Below are 25,904 nucleotides of genomic sequence, written 5' to 3'. Positions count from 1 at the left end.
ATTATATAATATATAATAAGAAAAAACAGGTACACATATTGAAAGAGAGGAAATAAGGCTATCTTTGCAGATTAGTTGATCATCTCTGTAAAAATCTGAAGGAATTAATAAAAAAAAATTTTCCTGGAACCAATAATTGATTATAACAAGTTTCAGGATTCAAGGTTAATATGAAAAAGTCAATTGCTTCCCTATGTGCCAACAATGAACAAATTAAAAACAAACCCAGCATGGTGGCACCTGTTTGCAACCCCAGCACTCAGGAGGCTAAGAAAGAAGCAGGAAAATCTTAAGTTTGAGGCCAGCCTGGGCTATACAGTGAGACCCTGTCTCAAAATAATAAATAAATAAAACAATATTTACATCAACATCTCCAAAACACAATATTAACAAAACATATACAAGATTCATATGAAGAAAACTATAAAACTCTGATGCAAGAAACCAAAGAACTAAATTAATGAAGAGATAATCCATGTTTATGGGTAGAATGCACGACATTGTCAAAACAGCAACTAAAATTCCATCAAGTTATTTTTTTGGATGGCAACAAACTGCTTCTAGAGTTTATCTGGAGAGGCAAAAGGTCCAGACAAGTCAACACAATGCTGAAGAACAAAGAGGACTGACACTACACTATTTCAAGACTTACTATGAAGCTATCGTAATCAAGACAGGGCAGAATTGGCAACAGAAAAGACAATTAGATCAATAGAACAGAATACAGAGTTCAGGCAGAGACCTTCATGTAATCAGTTGACCTTTGACCAATGTGCAAATGCAATACAATGGAGCAAAGATAGTCCTTCAACCAATGGTGCTGGAACAAGTGGACATCCATATGCAAAAACAAACAAAAAGCACTCTCAGCCTGGACACCGACCTTATAGTCTTCGTAAAAATGAACTCAAAACAGGGCTCAAGTGGTAGAGTGCCCTTCTAGCAAGCGGGAGGCCGAGTTCAAAACCCAGTATTGCCAAAAAAATATTTAACTCAAAAATGGATCATACACCTAAATATAAAATGCAAAAGTATGAAGCTCCCAGAAAATTTAGAGTAGAAAATTTAGGTGATCTTGGGTATAGACATGACTTTTTAGATACAACACCAAAGACACGATCCATCAAAAAACTAACTAGTAAACTATGCTTAATTGCAATTTAAAATGTCTACAAAATACACTGCTAAGAGAATGAGAAGTCAAGCCACTCAGAGAAAATATTTGCATAAGATATACCTTAAAAAGGACTGCTATCCAAAATAGAAAATTCTCAAAAAAAAAGTTAACAATAATAAAACGAACAACTCTATTACAAAATGGGAAAAATATCTGGGCAGACAGCTCATCAAAGAAGATATAACCACATGAGAATGTGCTCTACTTCGTATGTCATTAGGGAATCACAAATTAAAACAGGGCTGGGGTGACTCAAGTAGTAGAACACCTGTCTGTAAGCAGGAGGCACTGAGTTCAAACCCCACAAGCACTAAAAAATTTAAAATGGAAAAATAAAACAGTTAGATACCAAAATTCAAAACACAACCACAAATACTGGTGAAGCTTTGGAACAACAGTAAATCTCATTCATTGCTGATGGGAATGCAAAATGGTATAGCTACTTTAGAAGACAGCTTAGGACTGGAGGCGTGGCTCAGTTGGTAGAGCACCTGCCTAGAAGACAGCTTAGTCATATCTTACAAAACAAAATATACTCATAGCACATAACCCAGCAATCCTAGGACTTACTCAAATGAGTTAAAATTTTATGTCCATGCAAAAACCTGCACAAGGATGCTTACAGCAGTTATATTCATAATTGGTCCTTTTGAAGCTAGCTGTGGTGGAATGCACTTGTAATCCCAGCACTCAGGAGGCTGAGGCAGGAGGATCTCAAGTTTGAGACCAGCATAGTTACACAGTGATCCCTTCTTTCTCAAACCAAACCAAACAAATGAAAAGAGGTATCTCTGTAGGTGAGTGGATAAATAAACTTTGGTATATCCACACAGTGGAATATTATTCAACCTTAAAAAGAAATGAAAAGACGTGGAGGATTAAATGCACATTACTAAGTGAAAGAAACCAATTTGGAAAAGCTACCCACTATATGACTGCAATTATATGGCAGTCTGGAAGAGGCAAAACTATGGAAACATTAAAGACTCGTGGTTGCCTAGGGGCAAGAGGGAGGGATGAATCAGCAGAGCACATAGTGAAACTGTCCTATCTGATACTGTAATGGTAGATATAAAACACTAAACATCTGTCTAAACTCAAGGATGGTATAGGACTAAGAGTGAGCCCTAATGTAAACCATGGACTTTTAACAGTAAATCTATGTTGATGTAAGTGCATCAATTGTTAACTTGTGTGGGATATACATGTGTACAGCAGGTGCACATGGGAAATCTCTGTACTTTCTGCTCAGTTTTGCTATCAATCTAAAAGCATTCTAAAAATAAAGCCCATTAAAAATTTAAGAAATTTAAGAAATAAGAAACTGTTCCTGGAATAAAGCCAATCTGGCTGGGCCAGACCTCTAGCTTGCCCTGCATAACCTGGTCACATTGGCCTGGAGGGAGGGATGGCAGAGAACATCCTAGCCCCAGCCCCATTTGGAGAGTTCAGCTGAGCTGCTGAATGGAAGATACCCCAGGTTAGAGGCAGAGTGACTTTCTCAGATAACAAAAACCATGAAGGCTCTACCACAGCCAGGTCATGGTGCTGACTTGCCTAGCTGAGTTATTGCTAATGACTGTCTAAAAATCCTCAACTGACCATACACTCCAGGCAATAGCACTCTGCTCAGAATTTTCCATTCCTCCCTCCTTAGCAGCATCTCACCGACTCTGCCCACCAACCCCATACCAGCACTCCCCTGTCTCTCTGAGGAGATGAAAAGGCAATAAAGGAAACAAATTAAGAATTTCTTGGCAAGACTTGTCCACATAATTTAACCACTGGTGCCCTCTGGTGTTGAAATGACAACTTGAATTCACAGGTCAGCAAAATAGATGTTTTTAGAGGACTTTGCTTTTTATTTTTAAACCTCTGTTATTTCCCTATGATAGTGGTTGTCTTAATACTTAAAAAATACAAATCATACATCAGTTAAAATGGACAACATGGCATAGTGACCCTGAGAGTACTTTGAAATGCTGTAGCAGTGGGAGCCAAGCTGGCTAAGTGCGGGGGTGCTTAAGGCAGCCATGGTGGAAGCATGGGCTCCTGGAGGCAGCGGGTGACACCAAGAGGCTATAGCAAAGGAAAGAGGATGTGCCAACTGGTGCCAAAAGAAATTTAAGGTGCCTTTGCATGATTGTGTTCAAATGAGCCATACACATCACACACCATCACTATTGGGGAATACCAAAGCCAAGTGCCATTAGCCCTGGGCTGCCAGCCCACTCATAGGCTGCCCTTTAGGCTTCTCTTTCCTGGAAGCCTGTTAATGTTTATTTGCACTGGTTTCACCAGGATGAAGTTGTGCTGAGCAGAGGCAGAGGCACTTTGCCTAGGCTGGGCTTGTATTAAAGGAGAATCACCATCGTACAGCTACCCAGCTATTCACTGCATGTGTGTTGAGTACCTGTTACGTGCTGGGCGGGTGCAGCAGCAGTACCATCTCAGGGTAGCTGGGCTTTGGGCACACTGCCCTGTGTCTTCTATGATATATCCTACTATCCTTTGGGGAGACTTTGTTTCCACCCTTCTTATGCAGGAGATTAGGATTGTAACCAAGAGGGTCAGTCCGCGCTCAGAGACAGAGAACAAACAATTGTAAATGGGACATTGTATAACTGTGTAATGGAAGTTGGCAGAGAGACTAACTGCAGAGTCCCAGGCAGAAGAGAAAAAGAGACATCAGAGGGGTGGTCCCTAGTCATGTCTGGTCAAATGTCCCCAGAAAGAGACACGGGGGTCCTGGTCATATTGGAACCATAACTCAATACTTTCAGAGACCACTGTTGGCCAATTATCTTGCTAGCAAGCATTCCTCGGAGAAAAGCTGACTACATCTTTTTACCAACTTTCCATGCATGGTGATGGATGTTCCCATGGTCCCTAGCGCTGACAGATAACACTAGAAAGATTCTAAGTCAACCGTGAACTCTCCTTAGGCACTGCAGTCTTAAGCAATGACCTCCTCCTGCCCTCGACCTATGATATGGTCCTTACACCTTTCCAGGTCTTTCTTCCTCAAGCTCCATCTCCCCCAAAGCCTCCCCTGACCACCCCCACCCTACTGACCTCTCTTGCCCAGGAATTGTGCACATTTCTTTTTGACTCACTGCTTATTGTCTATTTGTCTGATTTTAATGCCCAAGTAGAGCCCAAGTTTCTGGGAGGCTAAAATAGTGCTTTATCTCCAAGTGGGGTGCTGCTTTTCAGTGTACTTCAACTCTGTGGGAATTAGCAATATTTGGGTAACATAAATGCAACTTTCAGACCTGACCTCAGCAAATAACAGGTAATTGACTGAAAATCCAAACTCATGACACAGGCTTTTTTTTTTCATTATTTCTTTTTCAGTGCTGGGGATTGAACCCAGGGTATTGTGCATACTAGGCAGGTGCTCTATCACTGAGGCACATCCCCAGCCCAATGACACAGGCCTTTGCTGACTAGACAAAATTAAATACCAATACAAAGGAAGGTGTAAAACAGTTGGTTTGTATCTCTTGTTTAAAAACAAACATACAACAAATAAAGGTGCCCTATGTTCCTAAGCCTTGCTTACATAATTCAATCATTAAAAAAAAAGGATATAGGCTTTTAAAATAGGGTTTCTAGGGGCCTTCCTTCCAGGACCACTTGTACATACACATGAAGATCAAGCATGGGGATGTTTGTAGCAGCATTGGTTGTAACAGTGACAACACAGAAATAGTAAATGACTTTAAAGATGGCAGTGTTTAAATAATCTATGAATCTCCGGAGGTAACATGGTCTAGTAATCAGTCATTAAAAAGAATGAAGTAGCCAGGTGTGGTGGCTCAGGCCTATAATCTCACCTACGCAGGGCAGAGACTAGGAGGATCAAGCCTAGCCCAGGAAAAACGTTAGCAAGACCCTAGCTCAACAAATAATTCAAGTGTGGAGGTGTACACTTGCAATCATGCAGTATATGTGGGTGGATCTGAATCTTTTGTAGTAAGAATGTATTTATATATTACTGGTGCAGATTTAATTCTAAAAATACAAATCAAAGTTGAAGTTATGACAAGGGGTCTAGTTGTTTAACAGTATTGAATTTTTGAAACTGACAAGAATAAAATTCTTTTTCATGTTTTCAATTTTTTTTAATATCCAAAAATACTTTTTATTAAAAAAATGGAAAAGGAGGAAGGAGGAAAAGGAGGGAGGACTTTCTTTCCTCTTGTGGATCAGCACAGCCACCCTCTGAGGTATGAAGCTAAGGTCACTGTTTTTATTACTTACATTACTGCCCTTAGAGGGCAGGAGGGCAAGTGGAGGGGGCAGTAACCAAGCCAGGGCCAGGACAGATCCCCCAACTCCTCGCCTGTGATTTCCACAGGCTACTGCTGCCCCAAGGGTTCTGCTGATCTTCATTGCTTCCTGCAGAGCAGATGACACCCTGAGTCTTAGGTCAGGAAAGCAGCCTCGGATCAGAGCAGTTATTAAGATGGATCTCAGACAGAGGCAGGGGCCGGGAAGGAATTTCCAAAGTGCACTTCCTGAAGTGCATGTTTCTCCTGCCTAGACAGGGTTGATAAAACCCAGGGTTTCTGCAGGACCTGCAAGGAAGACTGCAAGCTGTGTAAGGAGGTCTGGAGTCACTGTTACAATATCCCTCTGTGACTGGTGACTTCAGGAGGGTGTATGAGATATGAGTGTGTGTGCATGGGCAGAAGAGAAATGGTGACTAGGCAGCTCACGTTCCCCTCTGATAACCCCATGTTTTCATTAGAGGAGAAAAAAAATAATCCTAAGGAACTGGCATTTTCCCTTCAGAGGAGGAACTGACTCCAAGTGTCAGCTGAGAAATAAAACACAGGTAGGAAAGCCCACTGTGCAGGTAAAGTGAGGCCGGAGATGGCAGAACTCCTAAAGTCAAGACTGAAAAGGGTTCAAATGCCCCAGGACTCATGATACCGACATCTGGAGCTTGGGAGCCAATTTCTAGACCGTTACAGTGGCCGAGGTGATCAGACAGACCAGGAGGAAGTCTGAGAGCCTCAGACTCTGCAGGTCCTGGAATTATAGCCAAAGAAAGGAGTGAAATATTCAGTTTGCTTAGTACCAGTGTGCTTCCGTCCTTGGTTGAGGAGCTCAGTTACCCAACAATTATGTGAACATCCTCCAAGGGTTTGGCCCCTCTGAAGCAGGGACAAGGAAGAGACAGCCCAGAGGCCAGCCCCCAAAATGTCCCTAGCTCTATGTCCTTATGCATGTTTCCCAACCCTCCAGCTCTCCACTTCCCTGCCAGGCAATGGAAGAACAGTCACATACCTCATAGCAACACTTCCCTCCACAGTTGACTGCATGTAACATATTCAGTGGTGGCTACAGAAGATTCTATCACCTTGTAGCATCATCGCCATCTTAGTTTGTGTCAGTACACTCAGTGATGTTTGCACAACAGCAAAGTCTCCTAACAATATACTTCTCAGAAGCATCCCTCCCATTAAGTGATGCATGACTACAATTTGCTCCCTCTATCTGGCTGACAAAGGGTCAATTGTGGAAAGTGTATATACACAATTCTTAAACCGATATGGCTCGAACAATTTTAGGCTGAAAGGGGAATGACCAGGACAATCTCACAGACTGGACTCAAGATTTTGAAAAATCTATTTGGCTGAAAACACTGGAACCTATTCCCAGGAGTAGGAAGGGCACCAAATCTGGGTCCACAGACCAGCAGGCCAGATGGCTGAGCTGCAGCCAGCCGTAGGGGCCCAGGTTGCAGCTCATGAGGCCAGCCAATGTGACTAGCAACAGTGAGAACCTAGTTAAGCTTCCTGAGCAGGAGATGGATATAGCTGTGATCAGAGCCAGATGCAGGCCTGAAGTCCATGGGACTCCATGCAGATTGTTATGTACTGATGTGTTCTTAATAATCAAGACACAGGCTCAGGCTTAGATCTGAGCAAAAGTAGGCAAGCTGGCCTCTTCAAGCCATGCTGCATCTTCATCTTCATAGGGTAAGGGGGCTGCAGAACCTAGAAGACTCGAGGTCAGCAAAGGATGGAAAGAAATAAGGAGAAAGAGGAGGTATAGCATGGGTGTGGTGGTGCACACAGAGGTGTAGAGAGGGAAGATCCATGATTTCTTGCTGGGGACCCTAAATTCTGAACAGACTTTGCCGCCCAGTCCCAAAGTGGCCTGACACCCATCATCGTGAAGACACAGCAGGCAGATTTACTTTCTCCTCCCTTGCTTGAGCAGGTGCAGAGGCATTTCCTGCTGCACGTGTTGGAGACACTGTCCCCACGCCAGCCCTCTTTCTTCCAGGGTCAGCCAGGGACCCAAGTCTAGCAGAGATATCTGGGCATACATGCTGCTTTCTTAGAATTAAATAGTTATGAGATGACAGGATCTTCATTTAGATTCCATAGATAGGTCAATATTTAGTATCTTTACTGAAAACTAGACATTGCCTCACTGGAGTCTTATCCAAAGTAGGCTCCATGCTTCCTGGCAACAACATTCATCTCTCCAGAAATGCCATCTCTCCTCTGCTAAAATTGTTTGAGATTCCCACTCCATTCCTTTCTTCTTCCTCCCTTGTTTTTAACCTCACCTCCTGCCAAAAAGGATTTCAGGCAGGCCATGTTTCTTTCCAAAGTACTAGAATACTGCAAAAGGAGATTGGGATGGCTTCACTACCCCCTTTGGAGAGGCTGCGAAGATCAGGACCCTAGATTGAGGCAACAGTTAGTACTTTCTCTTGTCCAAGGGCAGAGTCATCTCTAGGCCCCACACAGCTATTTCCAACTTTGCCCACCCTCCTCAGCTCTCCATGTCCACTTTTCCCCTCAATTTCAGTAAGGACCTCTCATTTCCTAAACTAAGGAAAATCTTAGTGAAAAACTTTCAACAGATTCAAAATGTAAATGGTTACTTTCCCACTTATCTTCTTTCTCTTTGGGTTCTGGCCCTATGCCAGAAATGCACCTGCATCCAGGCCTGGTCTGCAGGCTGTCCTCTCTTAGTTGGAGTGATATCCTGCTTTCTCCTTAGGACCTACCTGGTCTTTGCCCTGGCTGTATCAACAGGGCTCTCCCTGCTGGCTCCTCATTCTTACCATTCCCACTGTCTTTTTCCTGACTGTCAGAACATTCTGAAAAAATTTCCCCCTCCATTCTTGCTTCAGTCTACTATATGTGGGCTTCCATATCAGCATCCCACAAAGATGGTGCCTGTCAAGGTCACCAGCGACTTTCTCATTGGTAAATACAACCTCAGGTTTCATGTCTTCCCTTAGATAACCTCTTAGAAGCATTTGATACCACTTGCCACTTCCTTTTTAACTTTAAAACAACAACAACAACAAAGCCTCTCTCTATACTTTTGCCTTCCACAGTGTCACTCCTTACTTTTGTTTCTGCCTATGAGGTTGTTTCCTCTCCCTGACTTTGCAGGCTCATCCTTGGATGGTGATAACTTCCCAAGGTGTTATCTTCAACTCCTCTCTCTTCACACTCAAGGTATGTATCCAGAGGGGGCATTTACTCCACAGCTGTACATGGTACTTAGATACTGATGGATGCAAATCTAAATGCTCAGTCTGACTCTCTCCCCCAGGTTTCAATGAGAATGATCCACAGCTGAACAGCTCCATGTCAGGCACTTCAAGATAACACATGCCCAATTCAATTTCACCATTTTCCTTCCAACCCTGTCCTCCCTCTCTATTCCCCATCTCGGTGGATTCTTCACTGTTCTCCCAGCTGGATCTGGTCACTCTGTCCAATAAATTACTTCTCTTTAATAGTCTTAAGCTATTCTCTTTATTCTTGCTGCAACCATGACCTGATTTCCAATTTTCATAATTTTCTCATTGGGATCCCTTCAATGACAAATGCATCCATGTCCTCAGTTTATTTCCTTATAATCTGCCTATTTTTCTAATCTTTCCACCATGGGAATGTATTAACACACTCAGAACAAACAATAAAACACTATTTTAAAACAATAACCTAACCATGCAACAGTCCTGCCCAACAGATCATGGCTGTTCAACTCTGCGGGCACATTGCACCACTTATAAAATCAGACACTTTATTCAGGACCCAGAACATGTCCCCACCTCTGGTACTACATGCTAATTGGAAGAGACAGTTTATGGGAGGGACAGTAGAGTCAGAGGAAGGGAGCAGAGATTCAAGAGTCAAAGTTCATTTAATAAGCTGTGTGATAGCTACAAATTATTTCATCTCCGAGTCTCAGTTTCCTACCTGGGGACATGAGGACCTATGGTTTCTGTCATACCTGTGAAGGACCAGTAAGACATCTTTTCTTTTTTGGCAGTACTGGGATTTGAACTCAGGACCTTATGCTTACTAGGCAGGTGCTTTGTCACTTGAGCCATGGTCCCAGTCCTTTTTAATTTAGTCATTTTTCAAGTAGGGTCTCGCATTTTTGCCTGGGGCTGGTCTCCGATCATAATCTTTTTACTCTTGCCTTCTGTGTACCTGGGATAACAGGCATGCACCACCACTCCTGGCTTTTTGATTGAGATGGTGTCCTGCTAATTTTTGGTCTGGACTGGCCTCTAACTGTGATCTTCCCCATTTCAGCCTCCTCAGTAGCTGTGATTATAGACATGAGTCACCCAGCCCTACTAAGATAGCATTTTATGACAGCATTATAGCACAGCTCCTTCTGAAAGTCAGCTCTGAACAAGGGATTAAGAAAGAAAAGCCCCAATTCATATTTATTATCTACTTCTCAATCTAACTCCAAAAGTGTTTCTTCCCTCAACCTCAATATATCTTTTCCTTAAACTCTGTCTATACTTCTGTAGGCTTATTTTGTCTCCCTAGATCATTAGCTATCTTAAGAGGTATGCTACACCTTCCTCTTTTGCCATGTTTCCATCCATAGTCATGGTCTGTCATTGCACAGAAAAGTCTCAATAGAGGTGCACAGTTAGGTGCAAGGGCTTGTGCCCACTGCTCCAGTCAAATCTGGAACTTACTTTCTAAGATGAGACAAAAAGGAGCATGTGGGTATGGGTGAGGGGCAGGGAGACAACTCACCTTTACACTGCAAACCCTGCCGCAAGAGGCCCCAGAGCAAGGACCCACAGTGGTCACAGAAGGTGGGGACCTTGTAGTTGTGGATCCCAAACTTGTGGGGCATGTTGACGCTGAACCGCTGGGAGCCCACCTGCAGGGACAGCAAAACATAGAGTGAACGCTCAGCTGCTCCGCTCCCCTGGGGGCTTATCCCAGGGCCCCTACAGAAAGCACGTGTCACTGTAGGCCTCTGCTGTGCTGTGAAAGCTGCATGAGAAACGGAATGAAGATAGCCTCCCTCCTGGCCCAGCCTTCACTCTTGAGGTCCCTAGCCCATTGCCTGCTGCACCAGCTGACTTGGCAAGGCCACACAGCATCCCTTTGGGACTTTGGGTGTCTACACGATGGCAGCACCCAGTCTACAGTGTGAACCTCACACTGGAGCAACCCAGGAGATGTCACCATGTTTTTTCAATGCTGCTTTGTGCACAGAGGACTTGCGTAGGCAGAGAGCTTCCAGGACCTAGAAAGTGGATACAAATCTTGTAAAACAGTTTATCAACCCAGCATGGTGTGGAGGAAACTGTAGTCACCAGGTGGACAAGTAATAATTCCAATGATGATGGCTAACCACGAGGACAGTAAGGTATTGGTGATGACCAGACACCAGGCACTGTTACCTCACTTAAATCTTGCTACTACTGTATGGGGAAGGACTTTGTGCCCCCAAATTCACTGATGAGGAAATTAAGACACAGTGAGGTGGGGAAACATGTCTATAAGCTGATACACAGGGTTGTGTGGTAATGGAGCTAACAGGGATAGAAGAGGTGGGAAACATGAAGGGTTCTACAGAGGCCATGGTCACCAGTGTGAGCTACTTCTTGGGTCTTCTCTGCCCCTCTCTGCAGATACTTTCTGCCCCTGTCTAGGGAGACAAGCCACACAATCCAACCCTTCTCAGACTGGGCAGGAGACTATCACCTTCAACACTAATGAACTGGGGAGGAAGCTGCTCTTCTGACTCTTGGAACTGGAGAGTGGGTAGCACACAGCTATGAAGTTGTGCCTTGGCTCACTAGCTGACTGATGAATGAAAGACCCCATGGGAAACTTAGGATGGGAAAGATGGTGGTTGGACATTGACACGGACTGGGAAACAAAGATGAAGTCATGGCTGCAGTGTACACAGGCACACGCACACACATATACACACACAAATACACTCCCGCCTTTATAGCCAGTTCCCTATCACCCAGCTCCTGGGAATGCCTGGTCCTTCATGGGACTAGGATGCTACTGAGACCTGCTTGAAGGACACAAGCTACCAATTAGGGTCTTGGCTAGGTATATGATTTCTAAGAACAATTATGCCCATCCTACCTTAGATTCATAGTTGAGGTATGCCATTTGTGAATATACCTGTCAACCCTACATTTGTCTTTCTGAGCCCTAAGGATGGATGAGGTCACTGTGCCCACTCTCTTCCTACAGCCCTGAAGACCTTTACTGAGATCAGAAGCTGGTCTTCCAGGAGCAGTCCTACAGGGATGTGAATGACAGACTAAGGTAAAGAGGTGAGGAAGTTGTTCCAGGTTACCAGGAGGTCAGTGTGGGGTTGGAGTGAGCCATGTGGTCCTCACTAAGGACTGCAAGGTATCAAAGAGAGTGAGAGGAAGATGAGGTACATGAGCAATAACTTGCCAGAATCTAACAGATGGAGAAGCAAACACAAAGGCCACATGCATGCAAATGAACACGTATGTGCGCACACACACAGAAAACAGAGAACAAGGATTGGGCAGAAAGATAAAATTGTGAGATTCAAAATGAGAAGAAGGAAAGGAAGTGATACAAAGAAAGATGCCGTATTCCTTGGTTACCACACCTAGAAATACAGGAAGGAGTCAGAGCCACATAGACGCAAGTCAGGGTGAGCAACTTGCCAAGTGCTCATGGTGGGAAAAATCCACGGAGCTCATCCACAGAGCACATTTACTTGAAACAGAGTCTTGATACGTAGCCCAGGCTAGTCTCAAACTCACTATGTAGGTCAGAGCATTTTTTGATAGGAGGGAGGGGATCAGAAGCATGGTGTATGGAGTGTCATGTGTTCGCAATGTGTATACCTGTAGGGGTATGTGTGTGTGTGTGTGTGTGTGTGTGTGTGTGTGTGTGTGTGTGTGTGTGTGTCCACATACATCACTGAAGATGGTTACACAAAAGAATGAACTTAAAGGTTGGTTCTCAGTAGGGCAGAACCAGCAAAAAGGCATGTCCATTACCAACAGGCCAGATAAATGACACTAAAGGAAGCACGAGATGGCAGCAGGGACACCTGGATGGGCAATCAACTCTAAGAAACCCAGAACCCCACTTCCTTAGTGTCCCTGTTGGTCTGTCTCCTGGGACACATACCAAATCTAGAAACACACCTCACTAGAGACTTTCTACTACTCAATGTATCAGGAAAGATAGGAGGGAGAACTAAGTCACAGATTAAGTAGGTTCTCTGTGTTTCAAACCTCAACCCTCTAGCCTGCGTGGCAAGGAGTCTTGTGTGACTTTCCTTTCAAGGAAGTGAGGAAAAGCTTTAGAAGGCTACAGAGGTTTCCAGATGATACCCTTGAGAACAGTACTTGTGTGTTCTTCGCTTCCATGGGACATGGCACAATGCCTGCCATAAAGGAAGTGCCCAATACATAGTCAATAAGCTATCCATAGAAGGAAGGAAGTCAGACAGCAAGCACGCCCTCTCTTCTTTCATTTTCTTGTGAAAGTATTGAGGGTAACAATGTACTATGGGGTTATGCTCTGAGGCCAGGAGTTAGGAGGTCCAGGCCCTGGCTTATACTTTTAACCACAACAAGAGACCCCCTGAAAATGACTGAAGTGCTCAGGGCTCAGTTTACCCTTCAGGAGCATGGAAGACTCAGTATACACCTTGCCCCTTGCTGCTTTCCAAAGATTGTAAGAAGGCAAAACAAGGTAAAAGATGAGAAGTGTCTTAGATGCAAAGATACTATTTGGCTGAATTATTTTTAAGTAGATAGAGGTCTCTATAAATTAATCTTTTTGGAAGCCAAATTATAAACCCACCTGATTCTAAATTCAGTGATTCTAAATCTTCTCAGGGCCTCTCTCTCTCTCTCTTTCTCTCTCACCTGATTTTAGTGGCTTATGATTATACAGAATTTATTTTACCTAGAATTAAAAGCATGTCTTTGAAATCAACCTTTGTGAACACAAATAACACCCTATCTACAGTCAGACCCTGGCATCACCCTCGGAAAGGTTTTTCAGTTTGTTAGTGATAAGATCATTCTTCCAATTCAGTTAGTGAAAACCTGGCTCCCCTGTCAAATTTTCATGCTTCCTTATCCCTCGCAACATCCTTAAAGCCAGTCTGACACTAGTTTCTAAGATTAAGAGACAACAGAATGTAGCAGTCAAGGGCTCAAATTCTAGAACAGACCACCTGAGTTTGAACTTGGCTCTTTTACATACTAACTGTGTGACTTGGGGCAAGTTTTCTGACCTCTCTGTGCTTCTAGTTTCTCTGTCCAAAGATGAAGATGATAGTGACATCTACTTTACTAAGATTGTTAAAAGATTAAATAATATATGATAAAGGGTTTAGGTCAGGACATAGTAAGTGTCCAATGAATGCTGACTATTGTTATTTATTGTAGTATTTCCATCTCTTAAGTATTTCTTGGATTGTTCATTCCACTCCATTTCCCCATCACCTCATTACAGATAAGGTTCCTGCTTGTGTGTGATATTTCTGTCTCTGTTCATTACCTGTGTGGATTTACGGACACATCACCTAGCCACCTGAGTGTTCCAATAAGGTGAAATGTGAATTTTCCTTGTGGGCTTTCTAGCTCTGGGATCTGATTGCTCTTGAGATAATATCCACAGGCATAAAACTGAATGCTCATCCTATAGATTGTGCCTCATGCCAGAAGACCATGGACAAGTCCCCTCATGCTTGATCAGCACAATGAAGACAGAAGAAGGATCTCAGAGAGATCAGGTTTCCTTGGGAACATCCTTGGAGGCAGAGAAGGGAGGATCTGGCAGGGAAGAAAGCCCAGAATCCTGCATTATAAATATTTACCTCATCGGGGGTTTCCTGTTTCTTTAGTCCAGCACACTTTGTAATGATGAGCTCATGACATCGCTTGTGGACGACGCAAGTGCAAACTGCAGATAGCAAAAAAAAAAAAAAAAAGCAAGGGTGAGTGATGAGAGGAGGAAGAAAGTTTCCATTCCGGGATTTAATCAGGTCTTGGTGGAGGCAGAAGGGGTGCTATGTTCCTTCTGCCATGAGTTTTAGTGTAATTATTCTCCCCTCACACCTGCTGCCAAAAGTCCTTCATGCAGTCATTTAAAAACACTGCCGTCAGAACCACTGGAGACAAAGAAACATTGATGTTCACAGGGCACTGGAAGTTTTCCCTGGTTCTGAGCATACTGATCAACTTTCCCACTGTGATCTGCCAAGGTTAGGGCCTAGCTTCCTTCCCGGCCATCCCATGGAGTCCTCCCTACTAAAGGTATTGTATCATCTGCAATATTCCACTCAGGGTCATGCCAGGGTGGCTAATGTGAGATGGAGAACTGCAGCAGATGGCACAGAAGTTTTCAGGCTTTGAAAAATATGTGGCTGTGCCTTCAATGCCAAACTTTCAAATTGCTGTTGAATTTAATGTGTCCACAAGACGTGGCCGGTAGTACTGTCTGGAGGGTCATGAGGCAGTGGGGACCATCAGTGGTTAAAGAGGTAAGTCACTCTCTAATTGCACACACGTATCTCCCCAAAGACACAGCCACCTCTAGCAGAACCACCTCAGTTCTTCCAAGGGTACGATCCAAGTTAGATGGTGCTTGGCCTGGAGGGGGAGCGGCTCCCTGTCCTCACCTCAGGGGAAGCCTGAGCATGACCACAGCGAATTCCCACCCTCCAGTTTTGTATGACTTAATTTTGCATTTGTAGCTGAATAACCATAGAAAAATATAATTTTCAATACCTTCAAGTGAGCTTTAAAATTTTAAAAGTTAATGATTTCACAGTAGAGATTTAAGAGAAAGAAAAAAGAGTTGGCAAATACCAGTCAGTGATACTGACAGAAACAAACAGGGAACAAGAGAGGAAGGAAATGAAAGAGCACAAGGACCTAGCACAGGACAAGTGGGACTCCAAGATACCTCTGGTTAATGCCTAAGTCTCACTAGGAAAGATTAAAGTGCCACCCACTACCACTGCCACAAAAAGCTGGAGAGCTTGGGGGTTTGCTGGGACACCAGGAGATAGGTGGTACTGCAAAATACACGTCCTATACCTGTACACGTGAGTGATGGCCAGGCAAGGACAAAGCAAGCAGGGTCCCAGGGCCTGCACACAAACTATCTAGAGTCTGTAAATGTCATCAGTTCTGGTCCATGCCTCCCACAAGCAATAGTGATCTGATCCTAACTGTGAGCTTCTGAAAGCTTAGTTCACAAAATACCTCTTACCTTGACATTGGTATCCCTGCTTTCCTATGACACCCCTGCAAAGAAGAATACAATTCTTTAAGAAAATAAAATATTGAAAACCATGCATGCAAAGCCATCCAAATATGATCACTACCCTTGCTGCACTGAGGGAGTCCACTGAGCGGTGAGACTTCACTGCCACTTGCAGTAACTTAAAATACCCTCCAGAAGGCCACAGAGGTACATTTAGAGCAGGTGGACAGTCTGGTCAGCATCAGGACAGGTTTTCTGTACAATCAGCCACACTAGTTGAGGGTAGCAGTGTTCTGAAAAGCTACAAATGGCCTTCTCTGCTCTGGACAGAACTTGGGCAGCTACACATCCCTTTCCTCATGGGTAAAACCAATGTTCCCCACCTCCCAGCATCAGAACAAGCTCTAAGGGCTTTTCGATGGTAAGGAAGAGCAGAGGCTGGCAGGCATATTCTGTGGGCAGCCCACAGACCACCTAGGACTACAGGCAGTCTATAATCAGGACTGAGGGCTCAATCTACTGTTTGGGTGAAAGCCAACATTAGGGTTCTTTTCATGGTCCCAGCTGGGTCTCTGGAACAGGGCAGGGAGTCAGCATAAAACAAAACAATCAAACCAACCCAGCCTTATCCCCATGCTTGGTATACCTGACAATACAAATGCCCCCTGGATGAGTTTCTACTGACACTTGACCTCACTTGCTCTCTCTCACTGGGAATGAGAAGCACTGGTGGCAGAAGTGGGCAGTCACTGGTTTGGTTGGGTTTCCTCTCAGTTGTGTCACCTCAGCAACTTGCTTTGTAACACCACAAGGGTAAGACAAGTGACTCCTAGACATCGCAGGAATTCAGAGGTCCTCAGCAGAAGTCAAATGCCCCCTGGCTGGGTTCATACTGAAATGTGGCCTCTCTTGCTTTCCCCACTGGATCCAAGTGTGTAGGCCACTTCTCCACCAGACTCATCAGATGCTCAGCAAACTTGCCAGAAAGGCTGATGGGATGTCAGGAAAAACCTGAGCCTTAAATCAGGCTAACATGGGGTGGAATCATACTCTGACACTTCCCAGCTGGAGAATATTGTCCCTTTGTCATTTTCCTAGTGTTGGAATGGGGTCAATACTACATAGTTCCTAGGAGAGTGGGAAGATTTAATTAGATATTCCCAGTGCTTAAAATAGAACCTGGCATGTGGTGGGTACTTACTAAAATTCATGCTCCAGCCCTAGACCAGTGTTTGTAATTCTCCTCTACCACATGAAAGGCCTACTGCCTTGCCTTGCTCTATCAAAATCCCATCATCATGGAAGGAGAAATGGCACCTCCTCCAGGCAGCCTTCCCAGGCTACTCCAGATGCTGCTGCTGCTCTCTGGCTCCTGTGGGATCTTAACAGTTAGCAGCAGGATGGTTAGCCTGCTTACTGAGAACTGCTTATGCCACACATAAGCAGTTTTCACTTCATTATGGAAAAATTTAAATATATATTAGAGTGATAAATATAATGGGACCTTATGTACCTATTACACAGTATCAACTATCAGCACATGGCCTGTCTCTATTTCATCTTCTTCCAGGATTATTGTTTAACAAACTCCAGGCATCACAGTTCATAGCAAATAATTCACCTTGTCTCTATAAAAGACAAGGATTCTTTTAAAAAAAACATACAGTGTCATTGTTATTGTTACAAAGTCCTAACTACTTAAATATGATAAGATCCTAGCATAAAGTCACCAGGATCTTTTTTCTTTCCATTTCTTCCCCCGCTCGCACCATTTAACACATCACCCACATAACCTCCAGAAAAGGCTCAGCAATCAGACACACAAGAAACAAAGCACTTCAGTGCTGCTTTTTTTTTATTTTTATTTTTTCACAGTGAAATTAATTTTTTATCTGAAGCCAATTCCAGTGAAGGTTTAAAATCTGAGAAACTCTCTACCACCTACTTTATTAAAGGAAATACTTTTGTCATTATCTAATTCTTTAAGGCTTATGTCTGTATTGTGATGAGATTCAAGGAAGGCAATGGTCTTTCTCTTTGGAGTCCATCTTTTAAACTTGAAAGTCAGTGTTCTAAAAAGATGTCAAAATTACATTACGGAACCTCCGTCCAAAGCTCATACTTAACATACATCATACTCGGACTTTTATTAGAGGTACACCTCCTTCATTTCAAGTTAAAATACAATGATTTTTGTCTGGAAGAAAATAATTCCCTCACCCATTAACTTTCATAAGAAAATCTCATCTTTTATTGCCATCAGCATTTTAAAATAAAGTTTATCCTGTCCCACCCCAACCCCACCTTCTTGCCACAGAAAAGTCATAACTAGAGGTTACCAGAGAGAGGGGGCTTACCAGATGAAATCTCTGCAGTGGGAGCAGTAGGTGGGCTGCCGAAGGTAGGTGGCCATGAACTTGTGGCCATTGACCTGGTGGACCCTGCGCCTGACAGCCCCTTGCCGCTTTCTCGGCCGCATGCGCTCCCGGAACACGCGCTCTTCATTGTCCTTAGGGGCTGGGGAAGGGCAAGAGCAGAGGAGAAAACAGTGTGGGTTAGTGCACCTTCACAATGACCTTCTGCTGCAGCACTGCCCCGTCCTCAGGTGAGTGAAGACGGGCTCGCTGGAGAGCAGCCTCTGGGCTTTTGTTGGGGTTCAGGGGTCTGAGGAGTCTCGCTGCTCAGGGAGGAGCTGAGCACATGGGGTGGACAGATCCAGAATCACGCATTCCCACTTTTCCACATGCTCAGAGTCCATTCCAATCTGAATTCTGTTCCTAATACAGCTGCCCATTGCTCTCCACCAGAGCCTAGGGGTTTAAAAGGCTTCAAGTGCAAACCTTGGCATGATTTCTGAGCAATGTGACCTTGGACAGATGGTGTGCCCCACCCTGAGTCGTTGCAGGCATCTCCTGAGTAAACAGGGACCACACTGCTAACCACATGGTGTGGCCTGGAGGAGCTGCTCACCTGCTGCCTGCCTCAGAGCAGTAGCTGCCTAAGAAATCCGCCTTCTTCCTTCTGCCTCATACCCCAACTAGGAAAATCAACTCTTCTCCAAAGGTCAAAAGGAAGGTAATGTTAATACCGTGAAAGCAGACAAGGGTTCCAAAGGTTCCAGACCTACCACCCCACTGGAGATGAACGGATCTTCTTATGTTTTTCTTCCCTCCACCTCTGAGATTGCCCCAAGCCTAAGAACTCCTTGCAAGGGGGACTAATAGATGATAACAAAAATTATAATAATGATTGTCATTGACTGTTAATGGTCGTGCTCCCTGACCTCCTGCCAAATTCCTGTGTTGAAGCACAAGCCCCACTGGAACGGTGTTTGGAAATGGACCTTTAGGGAGATAATTAGGGTTGGATGAGGTCATGACGGTGGAATCCCCATCATGGTAGGAGAGGCGTCCTTGTAAGAGGAAGAGACCTGAGTGAGCTCCTGTCCACCATGAGCACACAGTGAGACGGGAGCTGTTCAAAAACAGGAAGAGGGTCCTCACTGGAACTGACCATGCTGCCACTTCAATCTCAGAATTGGGGTGAGATTACAGATCTCACAGAGCCTCTGGTACTGTGAAAAATAAATGTCTGTCTGTCTGTATTTTTTTTTTTTATGGCAGCCTGAGCTAAGCCAGTGGTAATGGCTAACAGGCTGAGAGCTTCCTCTCTGCTCTGGCAGGTGCTGAAAGCATTGTGTGTAGTAACTCACTAAGTCCTTACCACAGCTCTTCTTGAAGAGCATTATGGTCTCCATTTTACAGGTGTCAACCTGAGGAACAGAGGGTGTAACTAATTTACTACTAAGTGGAGCCCAGATTTGAGCCCAGAACGTGGGGAAGCAGCCAGTGTTCCACTGCCACTGCTCTAGGGATAGCTCTCATCCATACAGGAAGTCCCAAAGTTCTCAGATGAGTGGCTCTTGTTACGGAAAGAGTGGAGGTGCCTGTGGACACAGACTTCCTGAGGACAGAGTAGACAGGCTGTGCGCCTCTTGCCAGGGTGCCTGGAAGGACCCAGCATGCTACAGCTTAGAATGCACTGGGAAGGCTCTATACACCAAAACACTTCCCATGCCAGTTGTACCCAACATCCCACCACAGTGATGTGACTCCTGAGGAAGAAACCTTGCTTGCTTCTGGACTTCTGAATACAAGAGTCCCTGCAGCTGTTTAATACTTCTTAGCTCAGCAAGGGCAGGGAGAGGATAAGAAAAACTGAAGGCCCTCCAGGTGGACCTCCTTCAGGTGGGCCTGGATGATACTGGGGACCAAATGTCCAGGTGAGCTCAGTGAAACAGGTGAACAGGTAGCTGTTTACTGTGAAGATCCCCTAGTACTTCCAAGCTACAGCTCAAACACAACCTTAGATGACCCAGGCAGAAGTCTGTTTCCTGGCCCCCAGGCTGCCTTGGTTTCATGCACCCCCACCCCACTTTTTTTCCTGAAGTGCTGAGGTTAGAACCCCATACCTTGCACATGCCAGGCAAATGCTAGACTACTGAGATACATCCCCAGCTCTTCTGGGTTTCCTATTAACTGGTGGCTGTTGTTTCAAAAAGTCTCTGATACTGACTGTACTCCAGGTAGAGAGAGCCAACCACCTTCTTCTACCCTGTCATAACACTGGGGACTTGACCCACTGACCAAATTCTCAGGTAAACCCCCATGACTTAAACAGAAACATCTACACACACACACACACACACACACACACACACGAAAGCGAGAGAAACAGGCATGGTAATCATCGATCAGTTCTGCAATTGTAAGTGATTTTTATTTTCCCCTCCTATGTTAACTACATTTACAATATTCTATTTTTATGAGCAAGAAAATAAACATAAGTAAAAATCAAATTTGTTCAGTAGCCCTTACTTGCTATAAACCTAACATACAAAAATTCAACCCCCACACCCCAGACCAGGGGATGATTGCATAAAAGCATCATTCCCTTCCTTCACAGAACTCCTCAAGAATATACTGAAACCATAAGTCAGCTCTGGCAATCTGATTTACAAATTTCTCAGTCATTTTGCATCCTGGAAATCTTTACTTTCAGTTAAAATGGCAATAATTCCAATCTAATTTTCTCAAAGAAATTCTGCCATACTTGTGGCCAGAGTCTTCCCTTAGAGCAATATTTCTCAGCCTTTTACAGAAATGACCAGCAATGAAATGTTCTAAGCTATGTTTGCACTGATTTAACAGGGCAATATGGCAACCAATGAATTTGAATGCATTTATTTTTAACGACCTCTTGAGAGGTGGTGGACGCCTGGAGAGTTTAAACTTGAGGTCGTGGTGGAAGGGAGGGCCTGCATGCAGGTTAGGCAGATAGCTAAGAGCTACTACTGTATGTCTGAGTCTATCTGAGTGTAACTTCCCCAAAGGCTTTTATTACTCCCATTTGTAGAGGTTATAAGCATTGCCTAAGTCAGATTTTATGTCAAAGATGTAGAGAAACAGAAGGCAATAGAAGCAAAAGAATACAAGGAAACTTCATGCATCAAATGAGGCCCGTGTGGGAAGCTACACACAAGAAACAGGATTGGAGCTCGTGGCTGGTGAAAACACCCCTATTCCACATTCTGCTAGGCAGGGAAGGCAGAGTCTGGCCCAGTACATCCCTGTCACCAACAGGCAGGGAAGGAAGCAGCCTACATATCCTGAAGGGAGAGAGAAGTCACAAGGCTCCTCTCTGCCTCCTCCGCCTCTCCTCCTCCTCCTCCTCCCAAATCCTCCATGCTAGGCTACAGAATCCACCACCAAGAACGTATCTCTCCAGCATTTCCTGCTGCTGCAAAGGGTCTCTCTCAAAATGCAGCTCCCACCCATGCACGGATTTATTTCTGGGCTCTCTATTCTCTTCCATTAGTCTATATATATTTTTTATGCCCGCACTATACAGTTCTAACCACTGAAGCTTTGTAATATATTTTGAAATCAGGAAGTGTGATAACTCCAGCTCTGTTCTTGCTCAAAATCACTTTGGTTATTCAATCTTTGAGGTTCTATATGTATTTTAGGAATTTTTTTTCTGCTTCTATAAAACAAAATGCCCTTGGGAATTTGATGGGAATTACATTGAATTTGTAGGTCACTTTGAAAAGTATGTACCCTTAACAAAACCTAAACCATGAAGAGTCACTCAATCTTCAATAAGGGTGCTAAGATCTCATAATGGGGAGAGGAAAGTCTCTTCAGCAAAGGGTGTTGGGAAAACTAGGTATCACATGCAAAAAAGTGAAATTGGACCCCTATCTTATAGCATATGTGAATATCAACTCAAAATGAATTACAGACTTAAAACAAGACCTAAATTCATAAAGCTCCTAGAAAACTCAGCAGAAAGGCTTGTTGGTATTGATTGGCAATGATATCTTGGATGTGACACCAAAATGCTAACAAAAACAAAAATAGACAATTGGGGCCATAACAATCTAAAAAACCTTTTCACAACAAAAGAAACCATCAATAGAATGAAGAGGCAACCTGTGGAACGGGAGAAAATAATTGTTAATCTCCAAAATCTATAAGGAACTTCTACAATGCAATACCAAAACCCAAATAATCCAATATAAATCAGAGAGAGGAACTGCACTGGTATGTCTCCAAAGACGTACACATGATCAATAGGTATATAAAAAGATGCTCGACGTCACTAATTATTAGGGCGACGTATGGCAAAATGATAATGAGACATCATGTCAGGCCTATTAGGCTAGTTCTACCCAATAAAACAAAAGATAAGTGCTATCAAGGATGTGGAGAAAAGGGAATCCTTTTACGCTATTGGTGGGACTGTAAATTGGTATGGCCACTATGGAAAACAGTAGGGAGGTTCCTCAAAAAATTAAAAATAAAACTACCATAAGATTCAGCATCCCCACTTCTGGGTATGCATCCAATGGAATTGAAATCAGGATTTTTGAAGAATTATCTGTACTCTCATGTTCACTGCAGCATTATTCACAAGAGCTGGAACACAGAAGCAACCTGGCTGCTCATTGATAGGGTGAGTGATAAAGGGAACTGTGGCACCTACATGAATGGAGTATTAGTCAAAAAAGAAGGAAATCTTGAACCTGGAGGACACTATGCTAAATAAAATAAGCCAGTCACAGGACAAATACCATGTGTCACCACTTACACGAGGGTTCTAAGATACTCCAAATCAAAGCAGGAGAGAGTAGAATGGTGGTTGCCAGGGTTGGGTGGGGAGTCAGGGTGGTATTAGTCAACTGCATCAAGTTTCAGTTACGCAAGATGAGTAAGTCCTAAAGCTCTACTGCACAGCACAGTCCCTACAGTTAGCAATACTGTATTGTATAAAAATGTACTAAGAGGGTGGTATTAAGTTTTATCACAAAAATAAACAAATTAATAAAAATGAAGCTTCCATAGTAGGGTTAATGTATCATGCGTATGACGTATAAGAAAATAGGCATATGATTGTGTATGGAAGTATGCATATATGTACGATCTATTAATTTATTGCATACTATATCGTTATAATTTATATAACACTGTACACTGATCTATGAGATAGCACATATTAGATATAACATATTTGATAACGCATTTGGCGCAGTGATACTTTACTCCTGACTACTTCAGCTGTATCTCCTATATATTATCCTATATAAGCACAATGTAGCATCATGAAATTTAATACTGATGTGACATTAGCCAATATGTAGTTTATATTTAAATTTTCCCAATTATTCCTGCTGTGTTCTTTATACTTTGAGATTTTTAATCCAGGATCTAATCGGAGCTCTGGTATTGCATTTAGTTGGCATATCTGTTTAGTTCCCTCAGTCTAGAACAATTTCCTTCTTTTTTTAATGATTCATTTATAAGGCGCATAGGGTGTTGTCTTACAGAATGTTCCACAGTCTGTTATTTCCTCCTGATTAGTTTCAGATGAAATGGGAAGAATACTACAGAAGTCTGTGTGCCAACAAATTCAAATATGCTCATCAAGATCCTTAAAACTGGGTAAATGACACAAACATGAAATTTGTAGGAGGAGAAATATAAAATATTCATTCTTACCATCGATTTTAAAAATGCAAAGCAGAGTAGTCTTGACAAACCACTGACATACCATTTAATACCTGCTAAAGCAACACACTTTAAAATATAGTATGCATATTGGCAAGGCTACTAAGAAACTGATTTATTCATTCAGTGCTAGAGGCAATGCCAGTTGACGTATATTTTCAGAAAGCAATATTACAACACAGAGCAGACACTACAAAGAGATTCACATCCTTTGATTTGGCCATTCCTTAGGAATTAACTCTTAAGTCAATAATTAAACAGAAACTAGATGCTATATACTTATAATTTATAGATGTTCCCCATTGCCTATCTATGTAACTAACAAACAGAAATAACTTAACATTAGGAGAATGGTCTACAGACATGATTACATTACACCTATAGTAATTTATTTATTTATTTTTCCTTTTTCTTTTATTATTCATATGTGCATACAAGGCTTGGTTCATTTCTCCCCCCTGCCCCCACCCCCTCCCTTACCACCCACTCCGCCCCCTCCCTCTCCCCTCCTCCCCAATACCCAGCAGAAACTATTTTGCCCTTATTTCTAATTTTGTTGTAGAGAGAGTATAAGCAATAATAGGAAGGAACAAGGGTTTTTGCTGGTTGAGATAAGGATAGCTATACAGGGCATTGACTCACATTGATTTCCTGTGCATGGTACCTTCTAGGTTAATTCTTTTTGATCTAACCTTTTCTCTAGTACCTGTTCCCCTTCTCCTATTGGCCTCAGTTGCTTTTAAGGTATATGCTTTAGTTTCTCTGTGTTGAGGGCAACAAATGCTAGCTAATTTTTTAGGTGTCTTACCTATCCTCACCCCTCCCTTGTGTGCTCTCGTTTTTATCATGTGCTTATAGTCTAATCCCATTGTTGTGTTTGCCCTTGATCTAATGTCCACATATGAGGGAGAACATACGATTTTTGGTCTTTTGGGCCAGGCTAACCTCACTCAGAATGATGTTCTCCAATTCCGTCCATTTACCAGTGAATGATAACATTTCGTTCTTCTTCATGGCTGCATAAAATTCCACTGTGTATAGATACCACATTTTCTTAATCCATTTGTCAGTGGTGGGGCATCTTGGCTGTTTCCATAACTTGGCTATTGTGAATAGTGCCGCAATAAACATGGGTGTGCAGGTGCCTCTGGAGTAACCTGTGTCACAGTCTTTTGGGTATATCCCCAAGAGTGGTATTGCTGGATCAAATGGTAGATCGATGTCTAGCTTTTTTTTTTTTTTTTTTCTTTTTTCTTTTTTTTTTTCATTTTTCTTTTATTATTCATATGTGCATACAAGGCTTGGTTCATTTCTCCCCCCTGCCCCCACCCCCTCCCTTACCACCCACTCCACCCCCTCCCGCTCCCCCCCTCAATACCCAGCAGAAACTATTTTGCCCTTATCTCTAATTTTGTTGTAGAGAGAGTATAAGCAATAATAGGAAGGAACAAGGGGTTTTGCTGGTTGAGATAAGGATAGCTATACAGGGCATTGACTCACATTGATTTCCTGTGCGTGGGTGTTACCTTCTAGGTTAATTCTTTTTAATCTAACCTTTTCTCTAGTTCCTGGTCTCCTTTTCCTATTGGCCTCAGTTGCTTTAAGGTATCTGCTTTAGTTTCTCTGCATTAAGGGCAACAAATGCTAGCTAGTTTTTTAGGTGTCTTACCTATCCTCACCCCTCCCTTGTGTGCTCTCGCTTTTATCATGTGCTCATAGTCCAATCCCCTTGTTGTGTTTGCCCTTGATCTAATGTCCACATATGAGGGAGAACATACGATTTTTGGTCTTTTGAGCCAGGCTAACCTCACTCAGAATGATGTTCTCCAATTCCATCCATTTACCAGCGAATGATAACATTTTGTTCTTCTTCATGGCTGCATAAAATTCCATTGTGTATAGATACCACATTTTCTTAATCCATTCGTCAGTGCTGGGGCATCTTGGCTGTTTCCATAACTTGGCTATTGTGAATAGTGCCGCAATAAACATGGATGTGCAGGTGCCTCTGGAGTAACAGTCTTTTGGGTATATCCCCAAGAGTGGTATTGCTGGATCAAATGGTAGATCGATGTCTAGCTTTTTAAGTAGCCTCCAAATTTTTTTCCA

At 43.2% G+C, this 25,904-nt stretch overlaps 1 protein-coding gene across 1 annotated transcript in view; it reads right to left on the bottom strand.

Moving 5' to 3' along the window:
* The window catches only part of Prkce (protein kinase C epsilon), a 491,234-nt gene that overhangs the window by 173,900 nt on the left and 291,430 nt on the right, over positions 1-25,904 (bottom strand). Inside the window, exons 3-6 of the mRNA XM_074049619.1 lie at positions 18,084-18,243; positions 15,733-15,767; positions 14,333-14,418; positions 10,231-10,360 (exon numbers count right to left, since the gene is read on the bottom strand). Coding sequence (XP_073905720.1) covers positions 10,231-10,360; positions 14,333-14,418; positions 15,733-15,767; positions 18,084-18,243 — 411 coding nt within the window. The remainder of the gene's footprint in view (positions 1-10,230; positions 10,361-14,332; positions 14,419-15,732; positions 15,768-18,083; positions 18,244-25,904) is intronic.

The sequence above is a fragment of the Castor canadensis genome, chromosome 12, assembly GCF_047511655.1.
Source record: "Castor canadensis chromosome 12, mCasCan1.hap1v2, whole genome shotgun sequence".
Lineage (NCBI taxonomy): Eukaryota > Metazoa > Chordata > Mammalia > Rodentia > Castoridae > Castor > Castor canadensis.
This window is presented reverse-complemented; position numbering and strand designations above follow the sequence as displayed.